Raw genomic sequence first — 18,871 nt, forward strand, 5'->3', positions numbered from 1 at the left:
TAGGAAAGGTTATTCCACTGAAGCTCAACTTGTAGAATTCCAGCAAGATATAGCAGATATCTTGGATTCTGGAGGTCAAATGGACTGTATCGCGATTGTCCTGTCTAAAGCATTTGATAGGGTGGATCATGGGAGACTACTGGCAAAAATGAGTCCAATTGGACTAGACAAAAGAGTGAGTGAATGGGTTGCTATATATCTAGAAAATAGATCTCAGAGAATTAGAGTGGGTGAAGCTTTATCTGACCCTGTAATAATTAAGAGGGGAATTCCTCAAGGCTGTATTATCAGACCTTTATGTTTTCTTATATATATAAATGATATGAGTAAAGGAGTGGAATCGGAGGTAAGGCTTTTTGCGGATGATGTTATTCTCTATAGAGTGATAAATAAGTTACAAGATTGTGAGCAACTGTAACGTGACCTCAAAAATGTTGTGAGATGGACAGCAGGCAATGGTATGTTGATAAACGGGGTTAAAAGCCAGGTTGTGAGTTTCACAAATAGGAAAAGTCCTCTCAGTTTTAATTACTGCATTGATGGTGTGAAAGTTCCTTTTGGGGATCATTGTAAGTATCTAGGTGTTAATATAAGGAAAGATCTTCATTGGGGTAATCACATAAGTGGGATTGTAAATAAAGGGTATAGATCTCTGCACATGGTTATGAGGGTGTTTAGGGGTTGTAGTAAGGATGTGAAGGAGAGTGCATAAAAGTCACTGGTAAGACCCCAACTAGAGTATGGTTCCAGTGTATGGGACCCTCACCAGGATTACCTGATTCAAGAACTGGAAAAAAATCCAAAGAAAAGCAGCTCGATTTGTTCTGGGTGATTTCCGACAAAAGAGTAGCGTTACGAAAATATTGCAATATTTGGGTTGGGAGGAATTGAGAGAAAGAAGAAGAGCTGCTTGACTAATTGGTATGTTCTGAGCTGTCAGTGGAGAGATGGCGTGGAATGACATTAGTAGACGAATAAGTTTGAATGGCGTTTATAAAAGTAGGAAAGATCACAATATGAAGATAAAGTTGGAATTCAAGAGGACAAACTGGGGCAAATATTCATTTATAGGAAGGGGAGTTAGGGATTGGAATAACTTACCAAAGGAGATGTTCAATAAATTTCCAATTTCTTTGAAATCATTTAGGAAAAGGCTAGGAAAGCAACAAATAGGGAATCTGCCACCTGGGCGACTGCTGTAAATGCAGATCAGTATTGATTGATTGATTGATTGATTGATTGATTGATTGATTGATTGATTGATTGATATTGTTGATGTTTCACCCTGGTAAGTCCATCCTCCCTTGTCATTGCTATAAGTAGCTCGAATTTACACCACTCCTGTACTTCTTGGAGTGGGTGTGTTTCCTATAGGTATCAGTAGGACAATACTCACTTGAGCAGGGTACAAACTGCCGAATTTGTTCAGTCAACACATAGCCTTGGTAGAGGAAAGTTCCATTAAAAAAGCAATAAACCATGGAAACTCTCGCCTCGTCTGGCCTTTCTTAAGATAGCGAGTCTGTCATAAACTTCTCAGCTGACTGTAATAACGTTCTAATGTTTATCATTCCCGTTATAACAGCAAGATTCGAATAAAGAAATCTCAAATTTACATTTTTCTGGATGGAGAGGGTAATTAAAATACAGGGGAATTTTATACCCGCCCCACAAGGTACTGCCTGAAAAGAATTAGTAATTAAGCCCTATAATCCTCCACCCCCATCACCAATTCTTTCTGTTTTCACACCCTGGTAGTGGCAATATATCGTATATCTAAATTTAGTGGAATGAGGAACTTTTTGCTGAGGAGCAACGCAGATGAAGAAATGCAAATGGTAGTTTAAGAAATAAATTGCGATATGTAGGGTGTAATTTTAATTATGATTTTGCTGTGAATGTTGAGTTGTTCTTTACTCTGTATGCTGCGACATATGGTTGTAGGGTTCAAAATCTTGAGAGGTTTCCATTTAGGCTATCTGTATGTTGTTATATCATTGTTGTTATGGAGATTCTTGTGTATCACATCATTACCCCACTGCAGCTATATCCGGTATTTATTCGTGATGATTTAGGTAACAGTTGGCTTCCTCTCTGATTTATTGGTGTGTAAAAGATTTTCAGGGGTGAGTGACGGTGAGTTTGCATGGGATCGAATCCTAGGATCTGCAGTCCTGAAAACGTTTCCATGGTTTCCCCATTTTACCTTTAATTTACCTTAATTAATGCTGCTGCATACCTAATCTTATCCCTTTCCCTTGGAGTTGTTAGTGCAACATTAAACTGCTAGCAGGAATGGAAGAACAATCCTCGGGAATAAATTCTGGCTGTGGAAACAGTAAAAGGTTGTTGCTTGAAAGTAAATTCAGTAACATATTATTAGAATAACCTGTGATGGCCAGAACAAGTCCCCTCTTGTGAAATATACAAAATACAATTGGTCATAGTTACCTGAATAGATATGTGTTTACATAGAAATCTGTTCCCTGGCAATTCATAAGATTCAACTCAATTAGCCACAACAACGAAGCTTGTATTACCTGTAGGAGAAATTTTAGTATTCATTGTTAGTGCAGTATGTTTACACTTACAGTAAAATATAACATAGTGAGTACCGAACACTGCTATTGGGTGAAGTGAATTCTCTGAGGCACAACTCGAGGTATTCAACATAGACAATTTTCGTGCCACCTGGGGAACAATAAAAACTGCTAAACATTTAAACCACTCATTTGACATGGAACGCCCTACAAGGGGCACTCTGGTAAACACCACTCCATTGAATCATTAGACATGCATAGAAAATAAAGAAAAGGCACTTAAGTAAAGGTGGTGGCATTGTTCGATGAAATGAGCTGATAGCACTTTTGTATACATTTTTGTCTGCATTTCAATAGAATTTTCTTCATTTTCCATTTGCAGTCTTCCGGGTAGAAATGTGAATCAAGAATCTCCTCAGTTTTTCTTTCTCCACCACTCCTTTCCTTCCTCAAATATTTTTTCTACTTTTACTCCACTCCTCTCTGTACTCTCCTTACTGTATCCATTCACCCCTTTCTGGGCATTCCCCGATGTCTTTCTCCTACGACTTTCTCTGTAAATACTTACTGTAGAACTCTATCCTCTTCCATTCTCATCATTTGTCCATACCATTTCAGCTTATGGGTCTCTATCTCGCCTTCCAGTTCAGGGAATCTAATTCACTCCCTTTTCTATGTTTCTGACTTTATCCCTTTATGCCTTCCCTATTATTTCTCTAAGGAATTTCATCTTGGCCTCTTGCATTCTGTGTTCATCATGTTATTTTGTTGTCCATATGCCTCATGCATATGTCAAAATTTGTGTGCAATACATTGGGTGAAAAATTTTCTTGCATTCCATTGGACATCCCAGTTACAGACTATACATCTCACACATGGGTAAAACTCATTGGCTTGTTCAAGTCTGTATACAATTTCTTAATTTATTTTCCCATCTTCTTCGATTATTTCCCCCGAATATTCAAAGCTTTCCACAACTTCTAATGGTCTTCCATTTACTTCAATATTCCCACTTCCTTCTCTATTACCTCTCGTCACCACTACTATCGTACTCTTTTCCACACTTATTTTCATTCCATATTCCTCCATTTCCTGATTCCTTGCATTATCTTTTTCTTGTGCTTCCATTTCATCTTCTCCACATATTACTCTCTCATCTGCAAAGAGTGAGACCTTTGCCTCCTTAGTTCCCATTTTTTGTTGTATACTCTTGTGGATTTCATCCATGATTGTAATGAAGATTGGAGGGAATAAAACACATTCTTTTTGAAGTCATGTTTCTACTTGAACCAGTTTGTTTGTCCTATCATATTATTTATACTACTTACTCACTTTTCGTTCATGGCTTTTATAATTGGTTCTTCACCTCTCCCTGCCTTCTTTTTTATCAGTGCATCCGAGACCACTTGCCATGGTACACTGACATATGCCTTCTCAATATCTATAAATATCATCACTGAATCCTGCCTAAATTCCCATCCGTTCTCCATCACATTCCTAAGGGTCAGCAGATTGAAAACTTTTAAAATTGTGTTTACATGAGTAAGGAGGTATGACACCGTATGGAAGTGAAACACAGATAATAACTGATGCCAAGAAAAACAGAGTTGAAGCCTTTTAAATGTCGTGTTATCAGAAGTTCTTGAAGATCAGATTGATAGAACATGTCTCAGATAAAGAGATAGTGAATAAACTTAATGGGAGGAGAATGGTTTGGGAGAATTTGATCCTAGGAAGGAAAATTGTGATAGAACATACCTCAAAGAACTGTGAACTTGTTCAGTTAGTTTTGAAGCTGATTGCAAAGGATAAAAATGGTAGGAAGTTTCCAGTATATGGACCTGGGTGATCAGAGTGATATGCAAACCGTACAGTCACTGAATTTTCAAGAAAGGTCATCTTGTTGTGGTTTCCATTCCATATAAAACAGTATGTTAGATAACTATTAATACGATATAAGGTGTCATGTAATAATAGGGGTCCTTTGACTATGATCTTGATATCGACAGATAAGTTAAATTATATTTCCTATGGAAGTGATCACTGTTTTAGAAATCATGTAAAACTGCAGGTCCGTAGCTTTGATAGAAGTATCAGTCATAGAAAAATTTTTTTTTTGCTAGGGGCTTTACGTCGCACCGACACAGATAGGTCTTATAGCGACGATGGCGATGGGATAGGAAAGGCCTAGGAGTTGGAAGGAAGCAGCCGTGGCCTTAATTAAGGTACAGCCCCAGCATTTGCCTGGTGTGAAAATGGAAAACCATGGAAAACCATCTTCAGGGCTGCCGATAGTGGGATTCGAACCTACTATCTCCCAGATGCAAGCTCACAGCCGCGCGCCTCTACGCGCATGGCCAACTCGCCCGGTAGTCATAGAAAACTAGAGGTCCTATAGGTATGATTGCAGTGATGTAAAATTTTGGATTTTTTGGTATGTTCATAATATTGATGGTCATAGAAAATGACAAGGTTGTTGCTTAGTCCGTTAACAAACACCATAAGTATCAATGACATCAATAAGGTAATATTTTTTTCTGTCTTATGTTTAAGTGTAAGGTCAGTGGAAGTAATCAACCATCCCAGTATCTTCTAACTACTTCAGTTTGCAGCGCAAAATGGACCTGGAAGCAAAGATCAAAGAGGAACCAGCCTGGCTTGAAGGAAAAACAACTGCATCACTTGTAAGGCCCTTTCCAGATAACTTTATAGGGGTCAGAAATTAACCCTTAATAGCTGAATAAGTTTGGCAGTGGCATAATTTTCTGTGTGCTTCCTCAGTACTAACACCAGCAGTCACCAATTGCTGAATGAGCATCTATGCGTAGTACAACTCTGTTTTGTTTATTTGTCTGGGAATACACCACAACGCACTACACAAAGCTGCCAACTTTTAGGAACTTAAGGTAGGGCTTGTATTAGTCTGTACTTTTTAGTGTCAGTATCGAAATTACTGTGGTTTAGGGGTTGCACCTTTTTTATTTTTCTCCTCTGATTATAATAGAAGTTGTTAGCGAAACATACTTTTTAAAAAACTAATATCCTCCTACACTACTGCACCAGCATTAGCACCACGTGTTAAAAATTATTACTCCTATCATAACTAGTGTAGAAGAAGTTAAATCACAAATCTTTCATTTGAGTTTTTGAACCTGGATACACCAGTCTGCTAAACAAAATGTCAACACAGGTGTGATTATTCTGGGTTACCCTGACATCCACAATGTGCTGGAAGATATTGTGTTTTAAGGTACGAACCGATTTGCCTATGACATACGAGGGATGAAATAGCTCAAAATCTGAATGTACGTTCTCTCAAAATAAGTATTTTGCTCAGATGTTGAATTCTTCTAGAAAGACAGAATAGTGATTAGCTCATTTTATTCCTCAAATACTGGTCAGATTCTGTGTTATATAGAGAACCATGTCTAAGGGCTCTAGAATGTATGATTTCAGAGAATAATTTCGTTTATATGCCCCTTTTTAGTGGGCTCTGACATTTGAACACTAGGTTTACCGCAGCGGTCAAAATGTCTGTTTTCAGTTTTGTTTTCTCTATCACTCTCGTTATACGGTTGGAACATACAAACCCTTTGGTGCCTTTTATTGATATTAAGTGTACTTTTCAGCATATAGCTTCAAAAACCCGTAACTCCTTTCTAGTTAGCGCTATGAGGTCATATACCTACTTTTACCGGACGGTCATTTTGACCGGTATTGCAGTAGCTACCCGATCAGACTTTTGTGGCATTCATTTAGAACGGGATATCATTCTAACAAGCTGTTACAGTGTACTTTATTACCGTAGTATCGAATAGAACTTATTGTTGTGCTGCAATGGGACAGCTGTTGGCTCTTTTCAAACAATGATACAAGTACACTGACAGGAAAGTATAGTCAGTATTTGTTCAGTAATGACAGGTGTGCAATCGTAACGAGCAGTCAATTGTCGTGTTCACTCGTTACAAACATTCAAACTAGATTTCCCGATTGTTTGTAATTACCCCAAAGAAACATATTTTCGCGTTGTCTGCAAACGGATGCCAAAATTCTGAAGCATAAGCATATAATTTCCCCATCACAATCATGCGATGAATCTGGGACTGATTTACACCTCGATAATTGCGAAGACGTGTATAACTTGACAAACAGAAATAGTTCGGATAGTGATTCTAGTTGCGTCGAGCCTGTAGAATTTCCATGTGAACGTGAAATCACACAGCAGCCTTCGACCTCAAAGGTTAGGGAACTACCCGCCAAATGGTGACGCACGCACACTAGCAAAGCACCTGATGACAAAGGTAAGCCTATTTGAAGTTAGTCATTTTGTATTTACGTAATTCTGTGCACAGTGTAAGTAAGTTTGGTATTATATTTTGCAGGTGAAGGAAACACTAAGGAAGATAATGAACTTACGGGCAAGGAGCACGATATCAACTACAGAAGGCCGAGCATACGCTGTGATAAGTCGACATATGGGCGTGGTCAGCATATGATGGTCGGCAAGGAAGAAGTCGCTTTGGATGGAACAGTGCGCACTCTTGTTGATCTACAAAGCCTGCCAGGCCGTCGAGGACAGTAAAATTTACTGAGGGAAGCCCAAGGTCCTACTGGACATGCAAAACGCCACATTGAAGGAACTTGTTCCGCTATAGCTTGTCTTCTTTTTATTGACGAATCCAAGCTGCACCACATCGAATGATATAATGAGGTTGTAGCCCGCAAAGTTCTGAACAATCCTGAATGGACACTTTCTTTGGAAGAAATGGACGCTGTCATTGGTATTTTATATGCACGCGGAACTTATGGAGCTGACACGAACGTTTTCGATCTGTTGTCACAGAACTGGGGTCCTGGAATTTTCTCCCAAACTGTGGCAGGAAACCGTTTCCTGGATAACATGAGGTTTCTTGTATTCAATGGAAAATCTACCAGCAGGGATCACCTGAAAATTGATAGATTGGCGCTTGTATCTGTTGTGCGGGACAAATTTATATCTAATTTTACTATTTGCTTCAGACCAAGTAAGAACATTACCATGGATGAACAACTCTTTACATCGAAAGCTAGATGCCCATTTATGCAGTATATAGCCAATAAACCAGAAAAGTTTGGTATGAAATTTTGGTTGTCCGTCGATGGGGAAGCCAAATATGTTGTAAATGGTTTTCCCTATCTTGGAAAAGATGAAACGCGACCCACCGATCGGACCCTAAGTGAACAAGTATTATTGCGTCTTGCTGAGTTTATCATCAATCAGGGGAGAAGAGTGCAATGGGAACAAGAGAATTGAAAGGTATGTAGTCTGTAGAAAACTGGTCTGTGGTTAAGTTCACTTCAAAGGTGACCAAGCAAAGTGTGTGTGTACATTGCTACATATAAGTTGAAAACCAGAAAGTGACATTCATGCAGATATGTATATAATGTAAGCTAAAGTGTGTAAGAAGAACATTCTGCCTTACTAGTGTACCTGTTTGTTTATTTATGTATTTATTCATAATAGTGTTTACAAATCATGCATGATAATAATTAAATTATTGTCTATGGTGTTTTTATACTCAATTCGTACCTTTTTCTGGCACCAATATCCTCAAGAAACGAACGTGTGCCACTATCGGTCAAAATGACCGCTTCGGTAAAAGTAGGTAGAAAGAGTGTTTGGTAATCCTAGTGTTAAGGACTTAAGGCACATTAAACAGAATTTTTCTTTCCTCTTTCTCATTATTTCCCTGTCCTTTTTGTGCATCCTTTTCATCCATTCCTTAGTTCAGCTACTCTTCTGTATTGAATGTGTTAAGTTGGTATATTCTAGAACTTGTTACTTAATTCACTTTTGCTAGTCACTTCACTTACATTAGAATATGGGCTTTCAATTACTGTCCCTCCCCCCTTTAATGCAGAGAAGGTTTTATGAATCCAGGAGTGAAATTTAAATGTCTCATAGTAGATCATTAAAAGATCTTCTGTTACTGCAGATATACACTCCAACACTGCTGATTCTCCACTGACGGTGTCCTCATCCCCTCAGCTCCTCACGGAACACTACATAACATGCTTATAGTAGTAAAATATTTCATTTCTAGCTTCTTTGACCTTGGGCTGCATCACATCTTTCACTGTTATATGACTGTGATAAGTCTGCTTCTTTCATGTTTATGTTTTTCTTACACTTGGAAGCATTGAAATATGGTGTTTGAAACAGAACTGTATGAATGTTTTATGTAGCCCCTGTGATCTCAGCAAAACCATAGTTGAGAATGTGATTCCATTATTTCAAGTAATTTTAATCTCTCTATAAACAAACTCTGTGCTGAGAACAACAATTATTTAGAACAGTTGTAACGCTTCTAATTGGTACCGACAATTTTTATGATTTGATTGATATGATTGTACATATGAAAACCGTTCATCAATTTAGTGTTTATGCCTATGGCTGCTTCCTTCCAAATTCTGTGTGAGATAGCCCATTTCCATCCCTGGTAATATATCTTTTGATACGGCTAGAAAATGTTTTGCATTTTTTATTTTGTTCTCTGTCTCATCCTTTCTCTGACATAAGGAGTGAGCAAGAATAGTAACACCATTCTCAGTACAGCCTTTGGTTATAACAATCCTCTGCTAGTAGAGATCTTCCTTAGTGAAATTCTGAAAGTAACTATAATACTGGAAATTTATGAATTAACACACTCATTTCTTAGTGACTGTATTTGTAAATGTGTGTTATGAGCATACCTAATATATCTTATTTTCCACAGGAAAATTTTGAACATGTATCAGAAGTAATTGCTCTGAAAGAAGAAGTCAAATCAGAGTTAACAGAGCCAGAGTCATTGCAGGAAAACTCTCTTGAGGTAATGTACATAATTTGATAAGCCATCGTCAGGTAATGGAAATGGGTAGAAAATGGCTCAACAGATACCATGGTTTGATCCATCTTTTTAGTGGACATGATTGATAGTCCTACAGAAAATATACCTTTTTATGAGATTGACTGTTTACTTACCTAGTTTTCACTTTTCCTTCAAGTTGTTTCATGATCATGCGTTATGACTTGTGCAGCAGTTAGAATTATTCCAAAGACCTTTACTCTGTCATTTGGGAGCTCGTATCATTCCTGCTAATACTTTTGAATTCGTTAATTAGTTTTGAACACAAAATAGCTAAAAGATAGATTGTTTTGTTACTGTTACAGGATATTTTATTAGTTGTTCCCAAATGTTATCTTTGTTATCTTATTGATTATATTAATTATTGATTTCTAAATAATACAGTAATTTGTTGATACAAGTTGCAGCGATCTGCTTGTTTACTGTGAGCGTTTGCTTGTATACTACACACATTGTAGCCATCTCTTGGCAAGTGAAATATATTCTTTTTTCTCCCTAATGTGGTCTGTGGTGGTACTAGACCATTGTGACTTATAATACTTGTAACGGGCAGTGCACCTCAACCCCTCACATTTAAAGCAAGCGCCTTAAGGAACACTATCTATCGAACAAAACATGAAACCTCTAATGCATAAAGTTGGGGCATTGATCAGAATATGTCACTACTGAATAAATGAGTAATGTTGTTGTTTGAGTCATCAGTCCATAGACTGGTTTGATGCAGCTCTCCATGCCACCCTATACTGTGCTAACCTTTTCATTTCTACGTAACTATTGTATCCTACATCTGCTCTAATCTGTTTGCCATATTCATACCTTGGTCTACCCCTACCGTTCTTGCCACCTACACTTCCTTCAAAAACCAACTGAACAAGTCTTGGGTGTCTTAAGATGTGTCCTATCATTCTATCTCTTCTTCTCATCAAATTTAGCCAAATCGATCTCCTCTCACTAATTCGATTCAGTATCTCTTCATTCGTGATTCGATCTATCCATCTAACCTTCAGCATTCTTCTGTAACACCACATTTCAAAAGCTTCTATTCTCTTTCTTTCTGAGCTAGTTATCGTCCATGTTTCACTTCCATACAATGCCACGCTCCACACAAAAGTCTTCAAAAACATCTTTCTAATTCCGATATCAATGTTTGAAGTGAGCAAATTTCTTTTCTTAAGAAATCTCTTCCTGGCTTATGCTAGTCTGCATTTTATGTCCTCCTTACTTCTGCCATCGTTAGTTATTTTACTACCCAAGTAACAATATTCATCTACTTCCTTTAAGACTTCGTTTCCTAATCTAATATTTCCTACGTCACCTGCCTTCGTTCGACTGCACTCCATTACCTTTGTTTTGGACTTATTTATTTTCATCTTGTACTCCTTACCTAAGACTTCATCCATACCATTCAGCAACTTCTCGAGATCTTCTGCTCTCTCAGATAAAATAACAGTATCATCGGCAAATCTCAATGTTTTGATTTCCTCTCGTTGGACTGTGATTCCCTTTCCGAATTTCTCTTTGATTTCCTTTACTGCCTGTTCTATGTAAACATTGAAAAGGAAAGGGGACAAACTGCAGCCTTGCCTCACTCCTTTCTGGATTGCTGCTTCTTTTTCAAAGCCCTCGATTCTTATCACTGCAGACTGATTTTTATATAGGTTGTAGATAATTCTTCGTTCTTGGTATCTGATCCCTATCATCTTCAGAATCATAAATAGCCTGGTCCAATCAACATTATCAAATGCCTTTTCTAGATCTACGAATGCCATGTACGTGGGCTTGTCCTTCTTGATTCGATCCTCTAAGATCAGACGTAAAGTCAGGATTGCTTCACGTGTTCCTACATTTCTTCTGAAGCCAAATTGATCTTCCCCCAACTCAGCTTCAACTTGTTTTTCCATTCTTCTGTAAATAGTACGTGTTAAAATTTTGCAGGCATGAGATACTAAACTAATGGTGCGGTAGTTTTTACACCTGTCAGCACCGGCTTTCTTGGGAATAGGTATAACAACATTCTGCCGAAAATCGGATGGGTCTTCTCCTGTCTCATACATCTTGCACACTAAATGAAATAACCTTACCATGCTGGTTTCTCCTAAGGCAGTCAGTAATTCAGAGGGAATATCATCAATTCCAGGTGCCTTGTTCCTATTTAGGTCACTCACAGCTCTGTCAAACTCAAAATTGGGTCTCCCATTTCATCAGCATCAACAGCCTCTTCATGTTCCAGAACCAAATTATCTACATCGTTACCTTGATACAACTGTTGGATATGCTCCTGCCATCTTTCTGCTTTGTCTTCTTTCCCTAGAAGTGGCTTTCCATCTGAGCTCTTAATATTCATGCACCTAGATTTCCTTTCTCCAAAGGTTTCCTTGATTTTCCTGTATGCAGCATCTACCTTTCCCAGGACCATACAGCCTTCGACATCCTTGCACTTCTCCTTCAGCCATTCTTCCTTAGCTACCTTGCACTTTCTATCCACTTGATTTTTTAATCGCCTGTATTCTTTTCTGCCCTCTTCATTTCTAGCATTCTTGTATTTTCGTCGTTCATCAATCAGGTCTAGTATCTCCTGAGTTATCCACTGATTCTTAGTTGATCTTTTCTTCCTTCCTAACATTTCTTCAGCAGCCCTACTGACTTCATTTTTCATGACTCTCCACTCTTCCTCTACTGTGTTTCCTTTGGCCTTTTCATTTAGTCTTTGTGCAACATGTTCCTTGAAACAATCCCTCACACTCTTTTCTTTCAACTTGTCTAGATCCCATCTTTTTGCATTCTTTCCTTTCGTCAATTTCTTCAACTTCAGATGGCATTTCATGACCAACAAGTTGTGGTCAGAGTCCACGTCTGCTCCTGGGAAAGTTTTGCAATCCAACACCTGGTTTCTGAATCTCTGCCTAATCATAATGAAGTCTATTTGATACCTTCCAGTGTCTCCAGGTCTCGTCCACGTATACACGTATACTATGATATTTTAAAGTTTCCTAAACTGACTGGATTTCTTTGTTTTGTTTTGGTGTACATCAAGAAGTTTGAACTTTTCTCCATAGATGTCCCTACAAAATGTTGAGGTCATGCACTCTGGTGCAAGGTGGAATAATGATTTAAAGAAGTTTTGGGTTTATAAGTTTTCTCAACTAATCTGACTTTCATTTATTGTGATACTCCAATGTTTTGCAACTCTTTCTTCTCATCCTGCCAGCTTTGGAGTATGGCCAATCACAAATTTTCTGTATTTATTTTTCAGCCAATCATAAGCTTCTCGTAAATTTTTGAGTTTCCAATAAAATGAGTGGGTGTGGTCAGATTTAGTCCAGAGCCTTCTCGAACCCTCCCCTTGGGTATAAAAACTGCCGCTTTTTCTAGTTACCTTGTCTTATTCTCATCAAATTTCTAAGTGTGTATGTTAAGACAGGAGGCGAGGTGCCTAATTCTTTGGCAGGTAGAATATCAGCCCAGGTAATGGCCACCAGTTTTCTAACTAGCTATTTTTGCCAACTCACCCGAGGGGAAGGTTCTAATTTTTAACTATGTAACCATCTGTTTTCGAAAATGTAAACTTTCTTTCTGCTAATGTAAAATTTCATACAGACTTAAACTCTAAATCAAGGATAGAGAGTGCATTACCCTCTCAAATTCCCCTTCAATTTAAGTTGATGTGACTGTGATTTTGTACCTTTTTTTCTTCTGTAAATCACTCATGAACTTCTCTTTCGAGTCACCTCACTAGTGTGGAATTAGCCTCTGCATCATCGGGGCACAAGCCCAAGTAGAGTTTTAAAACTTGATTTTCAAGGAGCGCAGTTGTACGACACCATACATTTTGAGTTTTTGGGCCAGTAATTTAACCTGGTCTTCTTTTCCCCGAAGGCCCGGTAGTATGGGTACTAGATACCCTTGTGTAAAGGAATTGTAAATTGTAGGTTGTGCCTAGAGATGCCAGAAATTGTAAGGTTTTGTGTAATGTTTCCTTGAATAGGCTGTAAAGAATTGGGAGCACAGCCTCCTTGGTTGAATTTAAAGAGCATGTAAACTCTTTTCTGATATTGGTGTAATTTTGAGTGGGGCCTTTGGAAGGCCGTGTGTGTAACCTTCGGAGCAAGGTGCTCTTGAACTGTGTCTTGGGAGATATCTCTCGTTATCTAACCAAACGCAACATTTGTGACGTTGTAAACATGGAAATTGGAGCTGGAAGCTCAAAACTTGTAATTTCCAACTCTTGGGTTTCTATTCTTGTTTGCTATTTTGTACCTGACATTTTATTCCTTGACCTAGTGAAGAATTTTTTCAAGTTTGAGATCTGAAAAAAAATATAACATTCATGTAAAAGTTTAAATTAATCTTTGATATTGTAGATAGACCCATTCAAGCCGACACCTTCTCTCACCTCTCTGTGTTCCACAGATAATCCCAGAACAATATTACTTAAACATGCAATGAATAAATAAGCCATTCAAGAGTTATCTTGCCTTTCTGTTTCATACTTCGTAAGGGATTATGTTTGAGAATTGGCCTTGTAAGTTCACAGTTACTTACCTGAACATTCGTTACATGAATTAATTCATCAATACCAGGATGCACATTTGATCACTGTCATTGTCCACTTCATGGCATGGGTATCATCTTCTTTCAGTATGACTATGTTGCTATGGGGTATTTCATTGTCCATTTATTGAGATATTAATATCACCATCTCTTCCAGGAGTTCTGGGTTAGCTGCTGAAAATATAGCCATCTGGGCCAGGTTGTGATGAGAGAGGAAGTATAATCATTATCAGAGAGTGTAGTAATTGGTTCTCCTATAAGGAAATTGGATGTAGTTAGGTAAGAAGTGTCAAAAGGGTCATCGTTTAGCTTTGGTGAGAGGATGTGAATATGTGTTGTAATAATGGTCCATTCTTTGTTGGTGAAGTGATAAGAATCCATCACTTGTCTGAGCTGATATACCAGACTCTTGACAGCTGCTTCCCAGATTCCACCAAAGTATGGTGCTGCAGAAGGGATGAAATGCCACGTCAGCCCCATGCCTGCAGTTGTGTGATGAGTTGGTTTTGTGAGGGTTGTTTTGCAGAAAGGCCTTGATTTCTGTAGCTGCTCCAAATAAGTTTGTGCCATTAATGCTGTAGATGTTCAGGGGTTGATCTCTATGAAAACTAAGTCGATAAAGTGAGGACAAAAATGTTGTGATGAGATCGGTTATCATGTCTACTTAGACAGCCTTGGTAGCTAGGCAGTCTGGTCTTATTCGATTTCACATGATTTTTTACTAGAATTGTGCCAGCATAGTCTTTGCTAGTTTTATGGAATGGGTATGTTGGGGTTACAGGCACCATTTGTGTATTTTGCATTCTTTGTTCTGAGTTATCTGCATTCACTTGAGACATGTATGAGTGTGGCTTCTATCCGTCCCCCTTGTCGAGTCGATCCTAAACATTTCTCTCCGAGTGTTGAGTGCCAGGATGAAGTAGTTGAAGGTGTTCTGCCATCAAAATTATATTTGTGACATGAAACAGAATATCTGATGTTTCCACTCCACTAGTGTTGGAGTATTGCGCAGTCTTGCACCATCAAGAAGATGACCTTCTTGATGTATGATTGGATGTATAGTCTTTATATGAGTTGATAGTTTCCTACACAACAATAATCTACCATTCGTGTACAGGGTTCATCTCCGATACAAACAGTGGACTTTAATTTCACTCTCCGGGTTGTTTACAATAATCTCAGATAATTATATGTTACAAATTTCATGACTGGTCCGTATTGTTATGTAGATTTATTCAACAATGTTACAAAAGATTATTGAAGTCCATGTAATCAATACAAATTGGGTTCTTAAAATGAACATTTACATCTTGTCATGCTAATTTAATGGGACATGTTTCGCCCAATGCATGGTCATCATCAGCCATGATCTCATGCCTAAGGGATAAAAATCAGGATTCCTATTACACTAGTCAAAGTGTTACATAGAGGAACGTGTGTTATAAAAATGAGGAAACTTGTTGTAAGTTCACAAACGACAATTGACACAATTAAGACATGTCTAAAAAGTGTTTGGTGAAAGGATGTGGGTATGTGTTATAAGAGTGATCCATTCTTTGTTGTTGAAGCGATAATAATAATAATAATAATAATAATAATAATAATAATAATCGTATGGCCTCAGCTACCATGTGCAGGCATTTCAATTTGATGCCATCTGGCTGTCTGCTCGTCAATTTCGACGTTCCGTTTTACTCTAGGCCCCCACTAGATGGCAGACCGAGTAAACCGAAACTCTCTTGGGCGTCTATGGCTGAGATTTAATGAATTTTGTCGGGTAAACACCAAATGTGTCACCAGAGATCTTTTACATGCCGACATCGTACGACATGGAGTGTCAAATGGACTTTTTTCCGCCCTTCAAAAATCCGACTACCTCTGCCGGGTTTGAACCCGCTATCTTGGGATCCGGAGGCCGACACTCTACCGCTGATCCACAGAGGCAGCGATAAGAATCCATCACTCTTCTAAGGTGATATATCAGACTCTTGACAGCTGCTTCCCAGATTCCACCATAGTGTGGTGCTGCAGGAGGGATGAAATGCTATGTCAGTCTCATGCCTGCAGTTGTGTGAAGAGTTGGTTTTCTATGGGCTGCTCTGAAGAAGTCTGTGCCATTATTGGTGTAAATGTTCAGCCTACAGCCAACAGCGCATAAGCTCAATACTCCGCCCATCTCCTCTCCTCCGCCACGCCCCTTTCCCTAAATACCGCACAGATACAATACATGAAGTGCAAGTGTCATTCGTTCTGATGCTGCAAAGGCAATTAGTTCACACCAGAACAGAACTTTGTAATATTTCCTTTGTGATTAGTTTTGAAATATTTTTCAATATCTTTTGTGCAGTACTATTTGTAAGTTGTTGTCTCGTGGTTCAGTACATCTGAAGTAGCCAATTCTTGTTCATACACTACTGTCCTTTTGTTTGTGTGACTGCTTGCCTATTATTTATATCTTCCCCCATGTGCCATCCAAGGTATACCCCTTGTTGGCCGGCACTTGCATATGTCTCTTCGACGATCATCTTTATCTTTCGTAAGTAATTATGCTAACCTATCCATCACAGATACACCTCAGCTTTTTGTTTTGGAGAACTGGTTAGGTTTCATGAGTTCTCTGATCTATTATTAGATGTTGCATGAAAACTTGAGTTCCTGTGAGCCTAGTTCTTAGAAACTACAATAGAGTAACCCCTTTGGTCTCTGATAACTGAATCTGGAACATGTGCTTGGCTCAGAGTAAGCACTTTGCTTAGTAATGATTGAATATTACAGAAATAATTTGCTCATAGGTGTAATCCAGGCTGATTTAAATATTCTAGATTTTTTAATTCTCAGTTAGGTTGGGGTTTTATTCTTGATAGGGTAATTCTGATGAGTAGATATGTAGAGTATTTAGTACAAGGGTGTGTTGGTTCTTCCAAATTATTATTTTGTGTGTGTGTGTAATGCAGGCTGATTTAAATTTATTAAATTTGGTAATTTCCAGCTGGGTCGGGGATTTTATTATTTATTACCAGGTAGGTGATTCTGATAAGACGCAAACTACTGCAGGACTAACTTCTGGCACCAGCTAATTTTTTCTTATTGGGTATGCATGTTGAGTATTCAGTATGAAGGTGGTTTGGATCCTCCAAATTATTATTATTAATATTATTGTTAACGAGTTTTGGTGGATCACAGAGAGGTGAAAGAAGGTGCTGGTTTGAGTGGGTCTATCTATGATAATCAAACACTAATTTAAAACTTTAAAATAAATGTTATATTTCTTTAAACAAACAACAAGGTTTCAGGTACAGAGGTAGTTTGTACAAAACAGAAAACCCTAGAAAATGTTAATTACAAATTTCGAGCTCCCAGCTCCCTATTTACAACGTCCTTATGTCACTATTGTTGCATTTAGTTAGATAGGCAAGCAGACAGATCTTCCAAATTGTTTTACAGGAAATTTTAAATCACAATTTTCAAAAGCTCTTTGCTCCAAACGTTACAAGTTATGGCCTTCCAATGCCACCATTTAATATCATGCAAATATATTTTACATTTGAAGCGAAGAGCCTCAATGCTCTACAATTCTACCAAGGAGATTACGCTCCCAAACCCTTACAGCCTCTAACTTTTGCACTGGTGATTCGAGCGTCTTGCTCAATCAAATTTACACTTTCTGTCCTCTCTTGGCACAAAACAAGACTGTATCAATTGATTTTAAAGTTTACACAGGGGTATCGTGTACCCATTCTCCCGGGCCTTCATAAAAGATAACAGGTTAATTACTGGCCCAAGAATCAGAAAGTACGGAGGCGGAAACTTGCGCGCCATGAAATCAAAGATTAAAACTCTACTTGGGCTAGTGGCTCGATGATGCAGAGGCTAATCCCACACTACTGAGGTGACTAGATGGAGGAAATTTAAGTTACAAGGCTTCAGATAGAAAACGGTTACCAAAACATAGTCACCTCAAAAACAAGTTGATAAGGAATTCAAGAGGTTGTCACACTCTCTTTTTTCGAATTTCAGTTAAGTACAGTTGATTTACTAGAACTTTTACATGAGAAGAAAAAGAAATTTACATTTTAGACACTGGACATTTACATAGTTAAATGTTGAAACTTTCCCCTCGAGTCAGCTGTCGGAGATAACTACTGAGATATAAAAATGTTGGCCATTACCTTAGCTGATGTTCTGCCTGCTGATGGATGAGGCCCTCGCCTCCTCTCTTAGCACACACACTCAATAGTACGACGATCAGTAAGACATCTTAACTCGACAAAGCGTCAGCTTGTATAGATGAGAGGAAAGGTTAAGACCAGACACACCCCCTCATTCTTATTGGATACTTGAAAAGTTACGAGAAGCCTATGATTGGCAGAAAAGTTAATATACTTAATTTTTGATTGGCCAGAATCCAATGCTGGTGGGATGAGTAAGAAGTGTTGAAAACCTAGAAGTATAAAAAACAAAGAATGTTCAGTTCAGAAAATCTATAAACACAAAATTTATTTAAATTTCTAATTGTTCTACTTTACACCAGAGTGCATGATGTCACATTTTAATAGAGATATCTATGGAGAAGAGTCAGAAACTTCTTGGAAATAGCTGTTGCCAACTGTTATATACAAAAACAAAAGAAATCCAGTCAGTTTAGGACATTTAAAAAGTAACGTATTACTCTATCACGTTAGTAGTGACATCTGTTGATCAACGTCCCAACTTCTTGCACTAGTTGTTTCAATTTTTATGTGACAGATAGCTTCTTCAAGGCGCTTCTTTTAAATGCATGGGGTTGAGGTGTACCTCCCGGTACAGACCTTCTCCCCAAAAGTCCTACCCTGGAGTTACACTAGAAATTTGCAAAATATTATGTTGGAATTTCACAGATGGAAAATTTCTTGC

The 18,871-nt window shown here is 38.2% G+C and overlaps 1 protein-coding gene across 1 annotated transcript in view; it reads left to right on the forward strand.

Moving 5' to 3' along the window:
• Positions 1-18,871, forward strand: part of LOC136881752 (zinc finger protein OZF-like) — a 118,772-nt gene that overhangs the window by 55,502 nt on the left and 44,399 nt on the right. The window contains exons 5-6 of the mRNA XM_068229557.1: positions 5,094-5,224; positions 9,296-9,391. Coding sequence (XP_068085658.1) covers positions 5,159-5,224; positions 9,296-9,391 — 162 coding nt within the window. The 5' untranslated portion in view covers positions 5,094-5,158. The remainder of the gene's footprint in view (positions 1-5,093; positions 5,225-9,295; positions 9,392-18,871) is intronic.

The sequence above is a fragment of the Anabrus simplex genome, chromosome 10 (genome assembly GCF_040414725.1).
Source record: "Anabrus simplex isolate iqAnaSimp1 chromosome 10, ASM4041472v1, whole genome shotgun sequence".
Classification (NCBI taxonomy): Eukaryota; Metazoa; Arthropoda; class Insecta; order Orthoptera; family Tettigoniidae; genus Anabrus; species Anabrus simplex.